Source organism: Nicrophorus vespilloides, unplaced genomic scaffold, assembly GCF_001412225.1.
Source record: "Nicrophorus vespilloides isolate i.1.1-1 unplaced genomic scaffold, Nicve_v1.0, whole genome shotgun sequence".
In the NCBI taxonomy this organism is placed as follows: Eukaryota; Metazoa; Arthropoda; class Insecta; order Coleoptera; family Silphidae; genus Nicrophorus; species Nicrophorus vespilloides.
The window spans coordinates 56621-81730 of record NW_017099076.1 but is presented as its reverse complement, the minus strand read 5'-3'; the positions used below and the strand labels follow the sequence as shown (position 1 = coordinate 81730).

General features: G+C 30.5%; 1 protein-coding gene across 3 annotated transcripts in view; it reads left to right on the top strand.

Annotated features, from left to right (window-relative positions):
- LOC108563951 overlaps nt 1-21457 on the top strand; it is a 36087-nt gene extending 14630 nt beyond the window's left edge. For 2 of the 3 annotated variants that reach the window (XM_017922795.1, XM_017922797.1), the window contains exon 3: nt 19401-21457. In XM_017922795.1, the coding sequence (XP_017778284.1) occupies nt 19429-21102 (1674 nt within the window). In that variant the 5' untranslated portion in view covers nt 19401-19428 and the 3' untranslated portion in view covers nt 21103-21457. Of the gene's footprint in view, nt 1-12497; nt 12857-19400 lie in introns of those variants that run through there. The other variant, XM_017922798.1, reaches the window with a different exon arrangement.
- Nucleotides 21458-25110: the final 3653 nt, after the last annotated feature.

The window sequence follows — 25110 nt, the reverse complement described above, 5'->3', positions numbered from 1 at the left end:
AAATAGCAATCCGTAGGTTGTGTGTTTGCACGTTACTAAATATGTTTAGCAGTTTCTCTTTCCTTACAAGCTTCCGACCATGTGGTCCTCTTGTCGAATCGCACTCGTTATGGTTAGATGCAATTTGTGGGACGAAACTGTCTATAAATTGCAAGATGTTATATTGAACATACGACAAACATTACAAGGAAATTATTTGAAGACATATGTTTGTGAATTTATATAGTTTCAACTAAATATAATGTAGTGAGGCGGTCGATAATCACAGTAAAAGGGATGTAATAATAATTACAGAAATCTTATCAGGTCTCTCTAATATGAATTAATGTATACAGTGAAACCTCGCTAAACGAGCATATTTCGTTCCCCATATAATTCATTTTTATTACAATTTATTTTGATCGACATATGTAATAAATGACTATCAATCATGGCAATTACTATCGCGAAATATAGTGTTTTTCATGTTGGTAGTCATTGGTATTTATAGTCTGGTAGCTGATATTTAATCTACTGAATATTCTACTAAGTGTCAAATTAAATATGTTTATACTTAGTGATAGCGAACCTTTTGGGATCGGTGTGTCAAAATTCGGAAAAAACGTGTCATAACTTGCCGTGTCACTTGGATACATAGACCGTTAACTTCCAATATTTCATATGTAATGAACATTAAAATATTGTTGGCCTATCACCCAAGATGTCTTGACATATCACCACTACATGGTTATAACCATGCTCAATTGTAAAATCATATAAAAGATAAAAGTTCACTTGGTTTCTATGTGTTGGTATGATGTTAGAATATATTAAACTTTTTTTTAATATGGCCAAAATTTCTAGACCCAAAACATTTCTAGCCAACTTAGTCAACTGGATCAACATTGAATGGTATGTACTATCAAAATTCATCGCTTAACACACCAACCAAATTGAAGAGCAATTCCTCTTTCCTGTATATTTTATATAAAATTATAATAATAGTGATATTATGGATGTTATTCTCGTTTACTTCTCTCCACTTTTCATTTGGAAGTTAATGCAATGTTCAAAATGTGGTTGAATATTTATAATGTGGTTGTCACCATATTTATGGACTATTTAGTGTATGAAAGCGCACATTAACAAAATTGTCAATTCAAATCGTAATCAAGTACGAGGATGACAAAGTTGATAGTTAATTTTTCGTATATACAGTAATAGGTGTTGAAAGTTGATATAAAATATTACAAGCTTCGAAGTTGAACCAATTTAAAGTTAATACAAGTCAGTGAAATCTGAACCTAAGCAATATTTTTGTTTGTAACGTGATTAAAGCGAAGATGGATGATTACTCCTATAATTCATTTCGTCCAGAATGCATGCGGTAAAAACAACAGTAGCAAGTAGGCAATTAATATTTCTCCTCGTCAATGCTTTGTTTCGTCTCCTCCATCTCTCTCTAACGCACGCACACATACTGCATACGCAATAGCCCCTTATCTTCTTACCATTTAGTTTAAACCAGTTTCGAGTCATCAATTGTATATGCTCTAACAATAATTAAACAATAATTCGTGTAAATAAAGAGTGCCGTTGCGTAGGTCAGCGCTGCGAAAATACTACACGACCTTGGCAATGGTGTGTGTGAGAGAGAGAAAGAGATGGCATGGAAACCGATGTGCGTTGAAGAAGGAGAGAGGCGGATGGAGATTATTGTTCGTTTCGCGAACGTAACGAACTGGTTTGCTCTCTCCGTCTTTCTCTTTCACTCTCGCAAAGTCCTTCCTTTTTTTCTCTTACATCTATCCCTCTCTCTCTCATTCTCTTTCTTTATAACCACTCGTCATTCGACTTCTTTTCTGTGGATACATGTGTGCGTTTGAGAGAAGAGAGTTAAAGTATTACCGTTCCATCGCATTACCTCCCAAATGAAAAGTGGAGAGAAGAAAACGACAATGACATCCATAATACCACTATTATTATGATTATTATTATTTTGCCAGAAGTATCACGTATATAGGGAGATCTTAATATGCAAATATTTAGGTTACTTTTCAAAAACTGAAAGTTATTCTCTTCACTGCATAACGTGCCTATTATCTATTACATTTACACACTAATGCGGACACCAGTACAAACAGCTTTTACTTTTACCAACTTCTGTACTTTAAAGATACAATAAACACTTATTTAGTTAAAATCTGTAAGATCCCAAGATAATTACAACATTATTTAGAAATCAATACAGATTTCTATATTATATAAGTATATTAATCTTATAATTAGTCTTATAAACTTATTAATATTCATTCACTTTTAATCCGTTTGTTATGTATTTAGCATATTTATTGGTCATACATCCAGACCAAAGAACGGAGGTTTTTCTACGCAGTGTATATAATTAAAATTACTTTTATTGAACAACAAAGAAAATACAAAAAAGGTATTAAATAAAGAAACATTGCAACATTACATTTATACAAAAGTTAAATTTATTATATGCAGAATTTTCTTTATGTGCGACACGGTAATAATTATAAATATTTGATAGACCTTTTCGTAGATGAATCACTATCGTTGTTCGAAGGTTGATCTGATCGACATAAATATCATTTGCATAGTTTAATTGTACCGGAACCTGAACAGCTGATTCATTTATAAAACATTTTGGAATCAGACGTAAACCTTGAACCTTCCGCAAACGAGGTTACAAATATACCAAATGCTTCGAATTATCTGCTTATTTGATAAATAGTCGTAGTATTTTAGAAAAAAAATCCTTTTAAACAATGTTCTCTATGCGACGTGCCATTAGTTTTCTATTGAATGGAGCCTTGATCTGCTCACAGAACGTTACCAGTATGACATTAACGTATTCAATAATTGTAAGTACACATTATTATCTAATACAAGTTTCTTAGCAAACACGAATATGTTTTTATTATATAAACTGCATTTGAAAATTTAATAGTATAAAACACAAAAATTATATCATTATTTGTTCATTAATTGTGATTTGATTATTAATACCGTTTTCTTTACCCATGTTTTAATCCCAATTTAATTTCTGATTTTTTTTTAATAAAATTAAGTACAAAAATATGTTTATACAAATTTATTATATCTCTTCATTTATATCATTTCAACTGAAGTTTAATTGCAGCTTGTCTATGAGTTCTCAATGAAGATTTAATTTCTGTAATTACTAATTAAGTAATTACTATTAATTGATATATTTGCGTGTTTATTTGCTAATCGGGCTGTCCACAGTAGGTGGTTGGATATCTTCAAACTGTAGAAATTTGTAAAATTGTATTGTAATTCTAGTTTCAATTTTATATAACATATAAATATATGGGCGACTCGTCTCAAATATGATATATGAAATACTATTATTGTAATAAAGCTATTTAGATAATTAAATGTAATACAATATGAAATATTGCATCTGTATTTCTTATATGCAGAGTAAAGACTATCTTTTAGTAGACATCTCATGCAGTTAAATCATGTGGGATTTACCGAGATAATTAGTCCTGTTTCTAGGTGTTAAGCTATGTATCTCGATTATCATAGTCTGAGGAAAGCTGTAACTCTAAATAATTGGACTCGTAATGAATTCTTAGTTAATAATTACATGAATTATACATATCTAATAATAAATATTAAAAACGATGTGATCTTCGAGTGATTTATTTGCATGCTGGCAATAATGACATACTTAGCGAAACGTAGGTATGCTTTGATTGCGAACTATGTACCTTGCATGACTAGTGTTTCCATAGTAACCATATTGATATGCCGATTAATCACAGTCACAGATAACTCAGGCATTTGTGACATTTGCGACTTTTTGCCTGTGTTGTGTCACATGTATAATGATTGCAACAGTGTATCGAGATTGCTGCTTGCAGATGGTAGGTAGAGGTTGACTGTTGGTTCTTCCTCTCTTTCTGCGGCTTTTGTTGTCTTTTGAAATCATCATATAAGGTGTATCTCCCCGGCAATAAAAACTCGACGGCTCCGGGTTCATGTGGCCGGAGAGCCGTGTCATGTCTCCGTTCCGTGGCTGTTTGTCCATTGTTCCGTCCGTCCCGTGAATGCCCTAAAGGCCTAGGAAACGTGATTGACTTCCACGATTTTAGCAGCCAAACGTGCGCACACATTCTCGCACAGTTACGAGAGATCACCTCTTCTCTTCTCCTACTTCTGCATCTGCCCCATCTCAATTCTTCTTTTCTTCATCCTTCATCCAGACAATTTTCTTCGTTTCTTCATTCATGATCCAATAAAGCTTCATCTTCCCTCACTCCATCTAACTCTATCTCTTACCTTTTTTATTTGTTTTCATTTAGTTTGTTGGTGGAGGATGGAGAAAACCGCTATTAGTTTAAAATTTAATTAAAATTTATTTATTTAATCTATAAGATCAAATTATTCATACATTTAACTCTTAAGTGCATTTATATGTCATTCTTATAAGTCAAAAAATTAAATTTTAAGTATTTTATATAATAATAACAACAACCTTAAAATTACATAAAAAAAAACATGTAACAAAAAGCACATGAATCGTTGCAATGAAACGTAGATTTGTATTCTATATTCTTCATTTAATATTCATGATTAAAAAATGATCTTTAACTCTTCAGTTTTCTTTTTGTATTGTTCGTTTCTTGTTGATATAAGAAACTTGGTATTAATTGCGATCTGAAGGTGGGATGCATCCATTATTTTCGTGGGATCGTAATTTGTATGTATCTGTCTGTTTGTAATTGTGAATGTGTATGTGTGTGAATGCGTTTCCTCTCTTAGAAGGAAGGAACACGAAGAAGAACGGAATGCCGGCGCGACCTTGAACCCCCCGACGCCAAAGCAATAGCAGAAGAAGTGGAGGACAACGTTATCCATACCCATACACACAGCACCACCACCACCATCACCAGCAACATCATACCATTATTTTTTTCACTCCGTTCTGAGCTCTCCTTCTTTCTTCCCATCGCCGTTTCCTACGTAAATCAAAACGGACATTCTATTATTATATCTACGAAAGCAATCTCGAATACACAATCATACATAAATTATAACCGACGCGGAACAATTCCAAAAAGAAGCAGACGGAGACGATCAAGGCCCAAAACGAAAGCGAGAATAAAAACATCGAATTCACCCTGAACTGAAATATATACAAAAAACAGAGCAGCATAGAGAAGAAAGAAAAGACAATAAGAAAATAAAAACAAGAAGGAAGTGGCAAGGAGGAGAGGACGAAAGGTCGAATTTGAAGCGCTAGAAAACCGTTTAACATTCTTAATTTCTTCCCAACCATCGGACAGGTAACACGCCGAGAGGCTACGAGGGAATAATGAATTTATTTATCGTGTGTACGTCTGCCCTGTCCGGAATAATAAGTCCTCTTTGCATATACGTTCATTGTCAAAATATTTTTCCGAACTCGGAGCGCAGATGAATTGAAGAGGGAAATATGTAAAATACTTCGTGTTAACAACTTGTACCCACGGCACATAATATCTACGGATTAACTCGTAGATATTATGCTCTCTACGTTTATTTTTTTTGTATTCATTTATCCGCAAGAATAAACTCTAATTTATATTCATATAATATCTTAAATAATGTAATTGATATGTGGAGAACATCATTTGATTACATTTATACTACTAATTTACCTATTTCATTTTGGCTCAGACAATACATTCTTACATCATAAATACAGCTGAGATGTTCTTACAGTACTCTTAAATTTTTTTAATGTACATTTATTAATCATGATAAAAGTTTAGTATTTATTCATTGTCTTAATACCTGAACTTAATTAGGAAATAAAAATTTAATCATGACGATTTTAGTCTAATCGAGTAACCATTTTTCCTATAAAGTTATTTTACTATATTGGACAACTTATTTTTCAATTATTTAAATGTTTCTTATTATATTCATTAATTTTATAACGACTTTTTAGATTTAAATTTTCAGAATTTCAGAATTATTTCATCTTATAACTTTTTTGGATATAATTTGTAAATATAATGTTGAATATTTTAACGATAAATAAGTGAACATTACATACAAGATGCTTAACGTTAAAAGAATTCTGAATTGATGTTTCTCCTCTTACTTTTATACGACTTATACTTACATAGTTCAATCTACAAATTCGTATTACGAAAGTGAACTAAAACATGTTGAAAAAAATGTGTTTAAAGTACCGGTTTGTAGATAGTAATTCCAGTTTCGTTGCTTTGGAAAATAATCTGGTTATATAGAAAATTAATCAAAAGTTGTGAAAGTACTTTATACTTTACTGTTGTAAGGTAAATTTTATGTTGAAAATTTATTAATTGGAAATATTGTGATTTAATTAATTAAATCATATTAATTTAGTTTAATCCAATTCAATAATTATTTTGTAATTTTATGGTTATAGCAATAAATTTCGTATTTTTATTTATTACGTAATTAAATGTATCTTAATTATAGATAAATAATTATACTAGTTATAAAACGAGAAGCTAAAATAATGCTATAATATATAACTCTTTCTTGAAAATTTACAACCATATGAATTGTCTTGAGCCGTGATCTGTTATATTAAGAAGGAAAACTTGATCTGTTTTCTTGCTTGTATAGCTGCAGCTTAACTGAATCCACTTCCAGCAAACTGGAATCTTTGCTTGGGTATTTGAAACCCCAAGTAGGATTGTGCAGCATTAGTAGGGTTTACCGGCGTCAAGGTGAGAGGCCAAAACAATGATCTCATGATGATCTTTGTTTATTACGCATCGCAGCTTCTTAAAAACCACCATTGTCAACAATAGAAGAATTGAAATGTAATGAAATAAAAAAAATAATCAATATTCATTAACTTATACTAAGTGATTAAACGTGAGAGGTTTTCTGCTATTGAAAAACTATTCGTAAACAAACTTGAGAATTACGATGGATTTAATTTTAACGATGAGTGATAACATTATTTTTTTAAATTCTTTTATAACTTCTTTGCGTGTATTAATTGTATGAGTAAAAATTATATGAAATAATTTTTATACTTTTGCATTTTAAGAAATAATTTGTCTAAAAATTAATTCGTTTTAGTTAAATTTTGTAAGATTTCTTATTACATACATTTTTTTTGTTGTTGTTATAAAATTTAGTAAAGAGCGCCGAATATTATAGAAAGTCTTCAATATTTTTCCTTGGAAGATGGAAAATTCTTTAGATATGAATTCACAAGATTTGCTGTATGATTCTCTAAATTAGAGATTCCCAAACTTTTCTTGCTACGGAACACTGTCTTAATCTTGTATTTTTTACAGAATACCTTGTTTATTTAAATTTCAAAAAATGTAGTTTGAATATGTTTCATTATATGAATAAAAATTCATGTGGTTTGTATAATTTGTGTTAATTATGCACGTGGAAATGGTCAAATTGGGTCAAATGTCAAACATTTCAAAAATTTAAACACTTCAAACATATGTCTTTAATTAATTTTTAAACATCTTTTATTATTCCCTGCAATTATTGTTGTGTCGTTAAGAAGCAATATTTCCTACTTGTATTCATTTAAATATTTATAAACTTTACACTGAGGAATCCCAGCTTGCTTGCGTCTCTCTTTTTACGGACTTTTGTCTGCACGTACAATAAATAATAACGGTATCTTCGTCCCCCCTCCTTTTCCATCCGCTATTTTTATATTAATTATCGATTTTTAAATAATCCGTACAACTTTCCTTACAATGCACACCGATTACATCACAGCACTGGTGGCGTTTACGTAAGAGCCGTAATTAATTGCTTTTCATTAGGTACAGCGCGTTGTTTATTTACGCTGTATAAAAAGCACTGCAAATGCCACCACATCGAGTATATTAACTTGAACAAGAAGGGAAAATAATTGCTAATATATGAAAAAAAAAATAAACGTTAGTACATAAGGAATAATTGTGTAGAAAATAAACGGTTGTATGTGTGTGCATTTTGTTTGTCGGTTGGTGGTAACATTATTATATTTATATAAGAGGTCATGGAATTGTTAATTGCTCGTTGCATTTCATTAACGGCTCTCGTATTTTCTGGCATTGTTTTATTTGTGAATTAATATGGAATTCCTAAAAGGTATATGTTTTTGAGCTAAGAAGATGAGGAGCGAGACACCGTGGGATTGAAAGGAAGTGGATAATTTGTTTGGACTTTGTTAGGAAAGTTGACTAAAAAGTAAATTGGAATAGATACGTTTTAAAATTTGTTAACATTAATGCACGATGTTTTCGATGTAAATGTGGTGTATAATACGAAGTATTTCTTCTTGACTCACCTTTCATGCATAAAAATACCGCACTGAGTATTATAAACATATTATTAGCTTTTAAGGGTGTGGTTTGTTATAGTGGATTTACATGCCAATCTTACGTACAGTTACATTCAATAATTATGCAATCGGTTTTAATTAAACATAAATCGTTTGGAATCTGGCTTTGCTTATGGATGGAATTAACATTTCTATTTAATAAATATAGAAAATGTAGGTAATTTAACAGAATTTTACAAAATACACGTAAGAAGTTCATCGAGTAGCTAAAGCAATCACTAACGTGCGGCTTTGATTAGTGCGGATTCATTATAGTACTGTTTAAAATGTTATAGTTTGTTATTGATTCAGCAAAATATTTGAAGTCAAGAAAAAATATTTTTTGATAGAAAAACTTACGTTATGTTAGGTTTCAAATAGTCCGGGCGGAACTAGGTATTACTGAAGTGACTTACTTTACTGGAAGTGTGTAAATGAAAAATTCAGAAGTTTTGTTAGTTTCCAATAAACTAATTAATAAATAAAATGTGTGTAATTTTATGGAATTTTATTTTATTATTTTTTCCATCTGATTTTTATTAAATTATTCAATATCAGATTGAAAAAATAATAAAACAAAATAAAATTCCATAAAATTACACTCATTTTATTTAGTAATTATTTTATTGGAAACTAACAAAACTTCTGAATTTATCAAACAATTGTTATTAATTATTTAAAAAATTGGAGGTTGTTGCAATAAATTTTATTTAAATGTTAATTGAAATGATTTATTAATAAAAGAAAAGTTCATTACAAATAAAAAAAAATCTTTACAGCTAAATTTTAATTATTTTTATTTTCAGAAATCTTACTCACAACAATTGTTGACTCATTTTGAATCTCCGTGAATCAGTTAAAATAAAATGCGAAAATTTTAACAGATTCGATAGTTGTCACGTAAAAAATACAGCTTAAAAAAAGTATTTAAATTTTAATTGGAAGAAAATAACAAAAACAAAGGCACAAAAAAAGCGGGCGTCTTTGGTGTCTAATGCTTTGTATATAAAATGCTAATTAAATGTGTTTATTTAAATACTGACCCGATTTTCGAGATGCATAATGTTTAAAATCGAATGGCGAATACGAATTTACCTGTTTTCAAAACGAATTTACGATTTGACGTCATAATTACTTACGCATTTATTTGCGTCTTATCGAATTAAATCCATTTTGGTCGAGAGGAAGATTTTTGTAATTGAATTATATTTCGATAAAGTCGTTATCTTTCGATCGTCTTCGGTCGAAGCGTTTTTTTTTCTCATCCAATTGAAAGACGGATAATTGAGTATGGGTGAAAGACCTCGTTCGATAATGTAATAACAGATTGAAATTGATTTCAATAGCATTAGCAGATGTCATACATATGGAACTGTAAGAATAGAACGAGTTTATGTAGTTAATAACAAAAAAAAAATGAGTAAATTATGTTTTTTTTTTTAATTTGTAAATTATTGTTATTTCAATATATTACTTCAAATAGTAAATTACAGTGATACCTTGCATAGTGCGGCTTCTATCAGTACGGATTTACTATAGTCCAGTTTGAAAATTTCGTATCACTATATATCTCCTTGTAACAAGTTAGAGCATTTGGGTTTTTGTTCATAAGTCTGAGAGTTCGTAAGTAGGGGGCTACCTGTATATTATTATTTTAGTCATTTCAATTTTGAACAACAATAAATAAACAAATATAACTAATATTATTTAACAAAGAAAAAATAGTCTTTCATTTAATTATTGTAATATTTATTAAAATTAAGCACTAAAATATTAATAAACTTTACAATAATCATAAATTGATAATAAAATAAACAATGATAGTTTGTAAATAGAAAATGTCAATGATTGCAAAATGAAAGCTTCGTTAAATCTAGCTAGTAGTAGCAAATTTATATTTATTGATATTGCACTTGCAAAAGCAATAAATCAAAAATACATCGTAAGAAACAGTGCAAAACGCTATAAAACTAGGTATTTCCAACATATTTCTGTTACAAAATGGTATGCACATAAATTGAAAATTAACTTGAAACTAATTTAAGTCATCCAATAGATGATTTAGTTGTAATGATGTATAATAATAATGTGTTTCAGTATTTTAAAATGCAATATACTAGAGAACAAATATATATTTTAAATAGTTTATTACAAAATGACAATAATTGCAAAATAACTTTACTAACTTGCTCATAATAATATTAATTATATGATGAAAATTCTGGGAATTTTTATTGCTTATTTTCCGAATATTGAGTGAAATAAATACAAAGTTTGACTCATACTTTTTATATAAGGAAAATAAATTTAGCTTGTTATTAATAATCCTACAGCTTTCGTTATATTAATAATGTGTTGATATTCTAATTAAAAAAAAGTAATTAAAACTGTTTAAAAAAATTACACTGGTGTTTTCAAACTAGGTTATTTTCACAATATTATGTAATGAAAATTTCCTCAAACTAATTTTACTTTTCCAATTAATCATTGAGTATTTAATTTAACATTACATTAAATCATTCACAACAATTTGTTGAAAAAAATATGGTAAATATTAAATGAAATTTTTACATTGCATTATCAAAAATGTACTTATTTTTATTATAATATATTGAGAAAATAGTGTGATTATCATTTCATGTATACAAGAAAAATGCGTATAAGTATATCAACGATAAGATATTATGTAAACAATTTTATTCTTTACATACATTACGTAATACAGAATACCTCGCATAGTGTGGGACTACCAGTAAACCGCACTGTTTGTAACCATACTAATGGACGACATTCACCCTTTATTACTTGAACATAGTTAAAATTAAAAAAATAGTACATTTTTTGTATATTTCTTCTTAAACTCATTAAAATTAAGTCCAAACATTTTCAATGAATCAAATATATGGTACTTTCTTGTAATAGTTGTATAGTGAATTAGATTATAAAAACGGATCAATTTTCATACATATGTTTAGTAACAATATTATTTTATAAACTTACTTCATGATATTCTGCTATAATATTTTTCTTTTTGTTACAACATTAAAAAATAACCTATACATATACTCAGTTCTTGTTACCAATTGCAAAACAAATCACTTTTGTACACAATATAAAGATTACATTAAAGTACCAACTAGTATTTGGGTCTGTTCACGCTTCTTTATAATTTCAATAGTGACATAAATATGCTGACAATGGTTTAAAACAGCACAGAAATACTTGACTATTTGAAAAAAAAAACGATAATTTATCTATAAACAATAGTTTTGAGTAATCTGTAACTGATTGAAATTATATTGTTAAAATAAGAAGAATTAAAAATTGATATCTTCGAACCATTTTTTATTGATATTTATAGATTCAAAATATGACTCATATTATTTAGAATGGTTAAAAAATTCCGATAATATTAAATTAACGAAAAATCCACTTGTTAATTCGTTGATAATAAAATGTTCCAAAATGTTATGTTTTTTTAATGGTATTAACATTTTGGAATTGGAATGTACTGAATCACCGGAGCTCGACCAGACTTCATTTCTCTGAAAAATTTCTTTTCTTTTTTATTTACACCAGTTGAAGAAGATTCGACGATTTACAAACGATTAGTCTGGAATTAAGATTCCTGGGATCGCGCGATTATCCGAAATTGATTTCGCGGAACCGGGGGGACCGCGAACGTGACGATGTCCTCGGGTCCCCCCAAAACAGATGAGGCCGACTCTCGCGAGCATGCTTTCACTTGGTCAGTTCAGTATTCGTTGGAATTTTGGTGCGAACGTTGCTCTTCGTTGTTCTTTTGTTTTTTTTTTTTTGTTGCGAGCGCTTTGTTTTCCCTTTTTATCGGGTAAATTACGGGTCGGCGTTGAAAAATTGGTTTCTTTGAATTTTGGCGACGGCGGTGTTTATCGGATGTTCGGGGGAACTGGTTGTGACCACCACCACCGGTTTCGACAAGAGGTGGATGGGTTTGTGGGGGGAAACAGAGGAACACCAACTGGAAGGAAGGACCAAGATCAAGACCAAGTCCAAGAAGACCCAACGACCCGACCGACCCAACGGCATCCGAGCCGAGCGGGAGGACGAATAATAATCATACATATATAGATATATACATATATTGCGATGAGTTCGGAAAAATGTGGTGTTGGAAGCACGAGCTGCTCGCGTCTCATGCATAGAAATTTCGTTTGGAGGAATAAAATGAACTGGTCGTCGCCGAAGGTGGATTATTTATTATTCAACCTCAGCAATAAACGCAACGTGTACACACAAATGCCATTTCTGTTTTAATCAAACGGTAGTTGTTATTGGAATGTTAACCGCGCCACTTGATCGATGATAATAATAATTGTGCTTGTGTTTACAATATTTTTGTTTTTCTTCTGCCTCGAACGTACAAAAATAAATCAGCAAAAGTGACTGTGGGATTATCGCATTTCTATATTGGATTAATTCAACATTATCTTCTTCAATAAACAAAAGTGAAGCCTGGTATGTTTACAACATTATAATTAGAATTTTATTACCTTCCGATATTTCCTTTTATTATTAATATTTATAATAGTTTTCTTTTCCTCTCCAATCCTATAAATATTTAATTTTTGAATTGGATTAATTCAACTTTTTATATTTAATTCATTTTTTTCAATTTTGATAATTCTTTCCTTCTTCCTCAAACTTATAAATATTAATCAGCAAAAGTTTTTTTTTATTTCGGATTTAATTGAAGCCTAGAATATTAATCTATCTACAGTAATTATTACAAAAATAATCAATTCTATTTATTATCACCTTATTTTATTTATTTTTCAACAAAAAATATCCATTTACTATTATATTTACAAAAAAATTCTTCTTCTATCTCGAACTCAAAGAAATATAATTTATTAACTGACTGTGAAGATTATCGCATTTCTATATTGGATTAATTCAACTTTATCTTCTACAATAAACAAAAGTGAAGCATGGTATGTTTTCAAAATTACAATTCTTATTAGAATTTTATTACCGTCTGATATTTCCTTTTATTATTAATATTTATAATAATTTTCTTGTCCTTTCCAAACGTATAAATATTTAATTTTTGTATTGGATTAATTCAACTTTTTATATTTAACTACAATTATTAGTAAAACATTTTTTTCAATTTTGATAATTCTTTCCTTCTTCCTCAAATTTATAAATATAAATCAGTAAAAGTTTTTATTTCGGATTGAATTGAAGCCAAGAATATTATTCTATCTACAGTAATTATTATAAGAATAGTCACTTTTATTTATTATCTCTTTATTTTTATTATTTTTTATCCACTCAAATCCATTTATTACATTAAAAAAAAAAGTTTTTCTTTTACCTCAAACTTAAAGAAATATAATTTATGAAGTGACTGTGAAGATTATTGCATTTCTATATTCTATTAATTAAACTTTATTATTATTATTATTATTATCAAAAAAAAAAGTGAATACACATTATAATTGTTAAAAGAAGAAGAAACGATTTCATTACATTTCGATTTTCCTTTTTCTCATCCAACTCGATCCATTTATTATTATATTGTTTCTAATGGATCATTAAAATAATTAAATCGCTACTTGAAATTTCTTATTGCCGCCTCGAGTAGTTCCCATACGATTTATTAAACTTAGAATTCATTCGTGAAACGAAAGCGCTAATTATTAAAGATCTTTCATTAATATTAACTATAAAACAAAAACCATTTCTTTGTTACAAATATTTAAAAAAATGGATTCTATAATCCGTTCTCTTTTATTACTTATTATTAACTCTAGTTTCTCAAACTTAAACTTTTATTACAATGGTTCAAACTACAGTATTGTTTTCAGAAAAAATATTTTATTTTACAAATTGTATAATAATTTACAGTAATTTACTTCTGTTGCTGCTGCTTCTGTCCGGATTTAATACATTCTGGTTTGAAAATTTCAAATGAAACTAACTTTTAATTGACAAAATAAAAATAAATTCTAAAATATTAGAATACAAAAATTATCATTTCAATTTTTCCATTTAGACAATCAGGTCTCTTTATTTACGGTTTATTTCTATTTTATTTAGTTCCTTGATTAATTCGGTTTCAAACAGTTGACGGAACTGATTACCCGTACTATGCAGTTATTGCTGTAGTTCAATTAATAAAACTAAGAAATATAAAATTTATTTTTGTAAATAGTTTTACTTAACATTTATTTTGAAATTTGCTAAGCAATTGTTGAAGTTTTTTTGAAAATTGCATTGATATTTCGATTTAAATATATTTCAATAATATAAAAACTTTTTTTGATTCTAAACTTATTTTCATAAAACAATACAATTTCAATTATGAATGAAACAAAAACAAAATATTTCCATGATTTTTATAGTTTTTTTATTTAATAATATTAATTAAATTATTAATTTAACAAAAAAAAATTGAAAATTTTTCTTCCACAAAATATTAAACATAATGTTTAAAGGCATATAATGTAATTCTTATCAAATAGTAAATTATTAAATAAAATTATTAAAAATTACATTAACATATTAACACTTAAAATCGAATTAGTTATAAAAATTTAAGAGATTTATAAGACAATATCAATGCCAAAAATTAAATTTGAAAGTAATGATTACACCATTTTAAGTAATAGGCATGTAAATGTAATAAATTCAAATATTGTAAACAGAACATGCAATTTCGTAAATGTATAATTATAAATCAGTAAAAAAAATAATGTATATTGCATAATTACAATTGTCATTTTATTAAAGTTTGTTACATTTCTAAAATATTTACCTTTATGTTAAATGTATATAAAACTTCTTTTTTGAAATTTTGATATTTTTCTAATATTGTATAAATATAATACTAGTTCATTTCATTAAAAATAAAAATTGTAAACATATCTTTTTCAACATTTGTAAGCTGTCAAATGTATATTAATCTTTTTTATCTAATGGATTTACAAATGAGAAAAACAATACGAATCAAACATTATAGATTGAGAAATCGACAGTGATTTTTCTGCCCTGCAGGTAACATAATTATTGGCTTTTAAGTTTTGAGTTGAATGGCAACTCTGAGACTCTTAATGGAATAATAAAAGCGTATTCACTCGCCTTCAATGGATATAATTAATTTAAAGAAATAAAAATATACAACAACAAAAAAACACTCTGCAGAGACTCGGACGTGGATTTGAATTGATTTACATAATTTGCATACATTCGAAATGACATAATTGTTACTAATGAAAATCAGGTTTTAGTAATAATAAAAAAGGAAAAAATGTAATAATATTATATTATCACGAGAATTGCGTTTATATTCTTCGTATTTTGTATATATTTCTATCCACTTTTTCTTTGTCATGACATTTATGATGTTAAACAACTTTGTATTCTTGATCTCTTCAATTTCAATTCACTATAAAGTTTAATATCATTCTTTTATCATTTATTTTACCTTAATTTATTAAGAACTTAATAAAGAATTTATATTTTTTGTAAGAAAACTTAAAGAAATTATTGGCTTAAAATATGAACTGTTTGATGGAAATGTTTATTTTGGGTTTTAACTATATTATGCAAATGATGATCTAATTCCAAAAGAGACGACTAGATTATAATTAAATTAAACATGATTTCTACTGAGAAATTTTTGTTATTTGTTTCTCACAAAATTTATTAAACATTTCTTCTTGTCCCATTTAAACTATTAACATACATGAATATATAATTGGAGTTTTACAGCCAAACGGAAAACACATTTTTACCGTAGGCTTAATTTTATATATTTTTAAAATAAACTAACAACTAATGTCTTTGTCCTGTCAACATTTCTATTTTATATGTAATTAAATTTCGTGGGTTTTAATGTAAAACTACTGATTTATTTTTCTTTGTATATAAGTAAAACACTTCCTGTTTTTACACAATAATTGTGTTCTGATTTCTATTCACTTTTTACAGTGGACATAGCTAATTTTTTTATCAGTTTTTAAGTAATATTTATTTTCATATTATTGATTTCAAATTTAGAAGGAGAAAATCCAAGAGCAATGAAAAAAATTTAAATGTATATATAAATATTAAATAATGGATTTAAGTTGTTGTTGCTTTAATTTAGTAATGAAAGGAACTACGATTCATTTCAATGTCTTCCTTTAACTGGTCAGAGGATGCCATGCGATGACGGTAATCGGATGTTTCAACGGATACGTTGATTACTAATACAATCCAGCAAATTCTCGATTGAAATCCGGCTTTAATTGGTAAACCAATCGCTTGCAAATCGTTATCCTTCCTCTTCATTTAGAAAAAATAACAATAATTATAAAAAAAATTGCATATAAATATTTTTGTATCCTCAGAAAAACCGCATTCATTGACTACAATTAGAAAATATTTTTATCATTCGCAGAATTATTGATTCATTGGATTTTCTTTCATCGTTTGACCCAAAATGACTGCGATTTTAATTACTGAGAATAAACTATTTATATTAATTAATTTATATTAATCAAAGTCCAAGGTGAAATCATGATTTTTTTATTATAATATTTAAAATATTTCATTTGATTAAATGAATCGTGTTACACATTCCGTAAATAAGCAGTAGTCTATTATTAGTTTAGATTGTTTCTATCTCTTTTCAATTTTTACTGTTAACTTAGTGATTTATATTGTCATACTTATGTGAAATGATTTTTGCGGTCAAGTTCAACCAGATTTAAAAGAAACGAATCTAGATCTAGACGTTCTTAAATACTTAATTACTGGATATCATTCACCGAAATCGCAGTGATTTATCCTGGGTCGTGATGAAGCTAATTTATTTAGATCGAAGGTAATTAGTCAAATATATTAAATTATTTATTATAAATTTAAATAATTGTATATTTTTTACAAAATAATCTACATTTCAATAGATTTATTCAATACTTACCAATAGGAGAAGCGTCTTTTAAACACGTTGCTTTACTGATTTACTGAATTAATATTGATGCAAATAAGTATAATATACAAAATTAATTATCGTCCTTGTAAAGAAATAGTTATTCGATGCAATTACTATTAAGGATTTTTTAAATCGTTTAATCGTGTTATAACAATATTAAAATATTTAACGCTTACTTAATGAATTATAAATAATTACGTTTCTTTATGTTAGTTATAAATAATGAAGATTATAATCTATATATTAATATTAAAATCAATTAAAACGTCATAAATGAATTATGATTGATTCACTGTAAAACATGGTATTCTCAATTATTGCATTTTTATGTCATTTAACTGACGTTTTAATTATCAATAACAATTATATATAAAGTAGAGCACAATATCTAACAAGGTTAGTGGAAATAAGTGCAATCTAAAATAATGATATGTTTAGCAAATTCTTATTAATACGGGGTGGGAGTTGTGATTGGGAGTAGGTCTTTCTATATATTGATGATTAAGCGATCCTACGGGATTTGGCCCTGGTGGTTTTTTTATTATAAATTCTATGAATTTGTGTAAAGATTATTATATATTTATAAAAGGATTTGAGTTCTGAGTAAAGGTATAGGAGTCTCTAGTTTGTTAATACACTATATTAACAATAATAATTGTAATTATAATGGTTGGACACAACAAAATGTAAGGAAAAATTAATGAAAATGATTAGTATTAAACGTATTTAAATACTACTTATGTAATTGTAGCAATTAATAAAAATCAGTTCTATAATTAATTAATGTATATATTTTTTCTCACGAAGCAAACCGTTGTGAAAGCATTTACTTTTAATGGTCTTTTTTTTCAAACGTTCTCCGCGCTTATGTCTATAGACAAAATGTGAATCGGAAGTGGTAATTGTAGGTGAGCTGACCGTTAATCAATGAAATATTGCGAAATTCGGCATTTCTTTTTCGATTTATGTGGAAAAGATGTATAATTAACGGTGTATTATTTAGTAGACATAATGTAAACATTTTATTGCGCAAGATTTTCCCACGAACGTTGTGATTCACCGCGAATGGAATCCGCGAAGAGCATTTGACACGAGACGAGAGTCCTGATGTTTGTACTCCGAAATCGGTCGATTTGCATACAACGACGTCCGCATAATTGTTATTTAATAATGCCGTACATCGAATGCGGAATGATTGATTTTGGAATTATTTTGAGAGCTTTTAATTAAATCTGTCCTTGTCATTTAATTTTGCGCACCGCATCATAGTTGTATATGATTTAAAAGAAAAATTAGAACGTGACGTGAACTTTAATTTGAACGTTTAGTCATTGCGCCAAATAAAGGAATCTCCTGGCGCCGACTCACGTATTGTTTGGTTGGAGGAGGATGGATGGTTGTTGTTTTTTTTAGGGAATAATTATTATTTGAGGATGAGTTAGTGAGTGTTGTATGTGGCGAAGTGGAGGCCGTAGGGCAGCGATGGTAAAGTGGCAGGTTCGTCCTTGGACTGGTCACACTTCTGGTCAGCAAGGTCCGTCCGTCGGTTGGTGTTGGTGTCGGGAGAGAAAGATGTCTGCGTGGCCTTGACTCGATCTCATCTCGTGAACTCTCTTCTGCGTGTTCGCTGCTGCCCTCCTCGTCTTCTATTTCTTCGTGTAGTAGAGGCAGCAGCAGATGCAGCAGGAAAAAGGGGCCCGTGCAAGAAACGAGAGCGCTTGATGGCTGAAAGAGGAGATACTACTACCTATACCTATATGCATAGAGATGCATACACATGCAACGTTCCCCTCGCGCGCGCACTTTCTAAACGATAACAACTCGATTCCTTTTGCTGTTATTATAATATAACATACATGTGGATGTATGTATATATCCATGGGGCCGATGGTCTGAACACTTGCTTATGAACTATAATAAACTTTGCTCCACGCCATAAATCAAACGCAAACGAGATTCTGACTTATATATCCCATACATATATTCCCACAACTTAATACGCTGTGCCCTGCTGAATTAATCCAAATTTATTTCGAATCTATTATCAAATTAATTCTATTTTCTTGTTCTTTGCAGATATGGACGTAGATTGATCGATCAGACAATGGCAGCGACGGACGGTCAGATAACTGTGGCGGCGGCCCGTTGGGCCGATGAAGGGAACTACTTGCGCGAATTCGTCGCGAAGCATCGTCTTCCGGCCGTAGTAAAGATTATCAAAGGCCAGTACGGAGGACTAGGAGTTCCGACCCTTCCGAGTCCAGGTCTTCAATCGACAGCCCTCCTAGTATCCGCCGGTAACCGGCAAAAGATCGTCGCGCAAGCGGTGAAAATTAAGGAGGGTCGACGTCTTGTGTGTGTTGGACCTCGTCTAGCCATCCCAGACACTTATCCAGGTTACTTCGAGCTTCTCAGCGAGGAAGGAAGAGCGGTCAGGTGCATCGAAAGTGTGGCCGAACTGAGCAGGCGGAGACCAGAGGAAGGGTGCTTAGTTCGGGAGACAATTAGAGGTGTGCAGGTGAGGTGCGAGGGTGATGCGGTCATACCGGAAGGAGCCAGAACAATTGCGGCCGGCGAGATCCTAGTGCCTTCCGGTGAATGCAGCTTGAGCGGCTCGAAAGGCCGCTATCTGAAATGCCTGGATGCCAAGGGCGACGTTATCCTGCTAGGATTGGAGCAACGAGGGAAATTCTCTGCACTAGCCAGAGAAGATAACATCAGCGGCGTCCACACTGCAAAGAATCTCTTAAGTAAGCGGATGCCGTTAACCGTACGATTAGTCCACGGTACGGCCCCCAGAGGCTTGAAAAGCCCAAGTCATTTTGTGCCAGAACTTAGATTACTCTCCATATTTGAAGAGGAACACGTGTTCGCTTTGCCTCTCCAGAAAGATGTACAAAGTCTAACAGCGTTACCATTAGCAGCCCCCTTGAAGCTCCTTCGCACTCGGAACGACGATCATCTTCGATCGCTTCCAGAATTTTCGAGGCTCCTCGACAAGTCCTCTCGTCTCGTGCAAGACGTTGCCGATCGCATCCAAGTGCTCGACGGTAAATTAGACAAGAAGTCCCCTACAGAACCGAAAAACTTTCTGCTGCGACGCAGCGCCTCCTCCGATTCCGCGAACCAACGTCCCAAGCACCATCATCGCAAGGACGAAAACCGACTACCGAACTCTAAAGACTACGAGGAGATCGATCAGATCTACGATTACGTTCGCGGTTTCGCGCCTCTACCAAAAAACATTCGATCTCCGTTCTCAGATCCGCAAATCGATCCAAAACCCGAACCGCCGCCCATAGAAACCATACCGACGAAGAAAAACCAGGCCGAAAAGCGAAACCGGAAGGCTGCATCCGAGAAAACGCCACCCGGATTGCCGAAACTGTACGTTAAAAACGGTCACTCCCAGCGGAACCGGTTATTTCGTCAAAAAAGCGCATCCCCCATGAAAGAGACTCCACCGAAATCCGGATCGCCAATCTTCAATATACGCTACAAATCGTTGAACAATCTTCAGCAAGCCATGGAATTGGATGGAACTTTGGACTCGAGTAATTCCGGTGGTCGCGGTTCCGGAGATTCCGGTGCTGGAGCGAAGCAACCGGAGAAACGTTCCAGGAAACTTTCAAGGCCGAGAAGTTTAACAAACCTGGTGTGGGAGATGCGGGAATACCCAGACATCTCTTTAGATAAGAAGAAGGTGCCTCAACCCACCTATAAAAAGCACACCAAGTACATAGGACAGAACTTGAAGCGCGGCGCACTCTACTTGTGAGCACGAAACCGGAAGCAGCAGGCGACGTAATAATTATGGATATTACGTATTTTGGATACAGCACGCTTTGTGATTTTACTTTTATTATTAAAGTTAATTTTTAATTGTATTCAAGAAAATTACGATATGATAAATGTTCTATTTTTTTCGCGTACTGGTTTTCATTTTATTAGCAAATAATAAAATCTAGATGCTAGAGGTTTAAGACTTGTGATTCGTATTAGATATAAGTGTTTCTTATTGTAATCTCCGCATATACAAATATATACATAATTGTCAATTTCGTTTGAATAAGTAACATGAAGTTCACATATACACATTCTACAAATGCAACCGTAAATCGCAGATATGGGATTTTACTTATACATTTTTTTTTTCATAGTATTATTTAATTACACAAATATTAAGTGTCATCCTTTTGTTACTTGCAATTTTTAAATTACTTAAATTTACTTAAAGTCAACGTACACAATGTGATGATCTTTTGTGTCGTACGATTTAATTTAGAGGAAATGATAAAAGTCGCCATATTATATAAAATATATTTAGGCAAATTCTCTTTGTTTTTTGTTTGTTTATTATTAAATATTAGTGATTATTATTTTCCGTTTATGGACATTTTATAAATAAATATATATATGTGTGTAACGTAAATCTAAAATATCGTGCGAGTTAAGTTAATTTTATAGCTTTTTTATATATAAATATATATTGTGTTGTTTTATCTTTCTTTTCATCTGTGATGAAACCATGATTGTCGTTTAGCATTTAGAGATATTTTATCGTAGGGAATTATTAGTTATTTGTATTATTGATAATCTAGAGATCCTCAGTGTACGTGGAGCGAGAGTGAGAATCTGGAAGAGATCTTAACTGCAAAGTCAAGATGATTTGCGAGCGAGAAAAAGAGATATAGAAAGACAGGAAAAGCGCGAGTGAGGGAGAGAAAGAGCTTATATATGGTTTATTGTGAATGGTGCATATTTAGAGGGTGTTTTATTGTAAGAAGTATGATGAAAAATAAAAATGAAAACTGCTGGATTGATTCTAAAACAAACATCTTATTATTAACAACCCCCATTTCAACTGTATCTAAAATAATATTACCTTCATATTACATTATAGTTCTACGTTTTCAATTTATTTTTTTCTTGTTCAACTACTGTTTAATACTAGCACTCGGTTATGACGTGCACTGATTGATTCTGGCGCGCTTCAATCACTGTAAGAGTCCAATCTCTCGAACGGTCAATCAATCGCCGTTTAATAAATATCATTATGACTTATATAATGCAATTTGCGATGGGAAAAACTGTCCTTGACGTAAATTATTGTTTGTTGCAAGTCTATGGTCATTATATTATATATTTAAAAAAAAATCCAATCAGGATCATAGCCAATAGAAATCTATGAAACATAGTTGAATTAAATTATAATTAATTTAAGTAGTTTGTTTACTCGAAACTTAAAGTTCGGATATCCCAGGAGAACATCTGGCAGAGCGATGGATGATATATCAATGATTGCATTAGGCCAGGAACCGATGAAAATGTAGTCTATTAATTTACGGGTAGGTATCGAGTTGAATTGCACTGGAATTAGACCCGAAGAATATATTATTAAAGCATAATTTTAACGGTCCTGCAATTATTTTCCGATTAATATTACCGCGTTTATGTTCCAATAATGTATGCGTGTCAACTAACAGTAGCCGACACCAGAAGCAGAGGTGGAGGAAGAGAGGATGGAGCAGAAGCAAAAAAATGAGCACTTAATGCATAATTATACAAATCGGTTTCAACATTAGAAACGTACGCGACTGGTTTATGTAGAAAATGAGAAATGTTATACCAAAAGTACTGATCTACAATTTAGAAATTCATTTTAACCTAAAAAAATAATATCTTTCAACCTTTTTATTTATATTGTGAAAATACATTCAGCAAAGTAAAATAATTATTTGATCATATTCAAATAAAATACAAAAACTAATTAAAGGATTAATCAGAAATTAAAAAAAAAATACATTTGTAAAGAAAATTTTCAGTCATACAAAACCTTTATTTATAAATGATAAAAAGTGCATATCTTTTAATTATACTGAGTATGTATTGAATATATGCATAATTAATTACAATTTTACCTATATAATAACTACAGTTATTTTGTATTTAAATCATTGAGGTTGTTTACATCATTTTATTTCCAGATGTACATAAATTCATAAAAATTTACATACACTTGAGATTGATTGTTATAAACGATAATAAATGAACATCCCACTTTATAACTAGTTACATACTTAAAATGCCAATACCCATATAAATTTATGTAAATTTAATTTAATTGTTTTACTAAATTGGTGTGTTTCAATAAACTTTATCTAATGATATTGCATTTGAATGTATATTCTTATGACATATGTTACAATCTATATATGTAAAGAGTAGTGCAAGTGAGTATAGATTTTTTTCTGTATGTAGTGTTTATTTGAATGCTGAGTTTGTGAAGAAACTGTAAAGATGGGAAAGCTGAAGCAGGAAAACGAGTTCCAGAATAGGTGTGTATGCGTGTGCGAGTGTACGTATACGGCCAAAGGTAATATTTAATTACTGGTGAGGATTCAATAACCGGCATTGAAACGAAACGTGATCGTAAAACTTGGCTGAAACTGACGGATGTCAAGGTCCCATCAGCTGGGAACAACAAACACACGTAGAGAGAGGAGAGGAGATTGATGACTGCAGAACTCCTCCCTCTCTCACTAACTCACTCTTTCTCTATATCACTCTCTCTTGCACTTCATGCATCCAACATTATCATTACATGCACCTCCGCTAATAACTATATTATTTAACAACAATCAGCAATGTTTTCCTGAAAATCAATTCCAACCGTTCAGTCATAATTAGAAACGAGTTTGCGATCATTAAATGCGATTACAAAGAAGTTAGTGTGCAGGTCAACTATGGTCAAAAGAGATCATAGATCAAGTGTTCACTTTGATTTCCAGGTATTAATTATACGCGGTCATTTTTGGTTTTAACTTTACTTTCAAGGATCTCCTATCCTACGCTGTAAATAGATGAGACAAAGTGAACATGTATTTCCCAATCGATTCAATCATCTGTTGTTGTATTGCTTTGCAATTTGGCGATGCATCATCATAATAATCATCATCGCGTGATGGTGATCCTCCTAATAGGTAAGGAAACGAATAATCGATGGAGAAAAAAATAAAACGAGACGTGCAATTATTACGCGTAATGTCCTTGCCACTTTGGTGGCGATGATGATTGTCTGTGGTCGGTGAAAAACGGAATTGTTTGTACTACCTATGAGTGCTTGATGCTCCGTCACATGGCTATGATCTAAACGTGTAATTATAAGCACACTCTAATAACATCAACAACAACAGTATTGGAGGATATCGTTTATTTTGATTTCACCTTCACTATTACGTATACTTATCCTATACACTCATATTACTAGCATCTTCCCACTAATTATAGGAATCAGATATCACAAAAATATCTAACATCACCTTCATTAAACATCCGCATTTAACGTTTATTTCCTTGATTCGTAATACGTACGTGAATACATTTTCAAATTTCTTGTAAGGAAGACAATCTCCTGTCTTCTTTATAAGACTTAACTTTCATAATTATTAAACAACCATATGAACGTTTCATCAATTATCGTACTTTTTAACGAATGCCATGTTACCAGATTATTTTTGTATACATCAAAATTGCAATTTGTATTCAGTCAAGTATCTTTTTTGATCATATTTCAAGTATATTTGAAAGTTACTTTACAGTTTTATTTTGATAACTCTATTTTTGACAAGCATTCATGAATTATATTAATTGAAAACAGTATTTAAATCTTATTTAAGCAAATTCTGATCAATTTTAACTTATTTATCATTAAGACTACACAACATAATTGTATATGTGATATTTAATAAATAGTAAATTATATGTTTAATGTGTAAAGATTAGA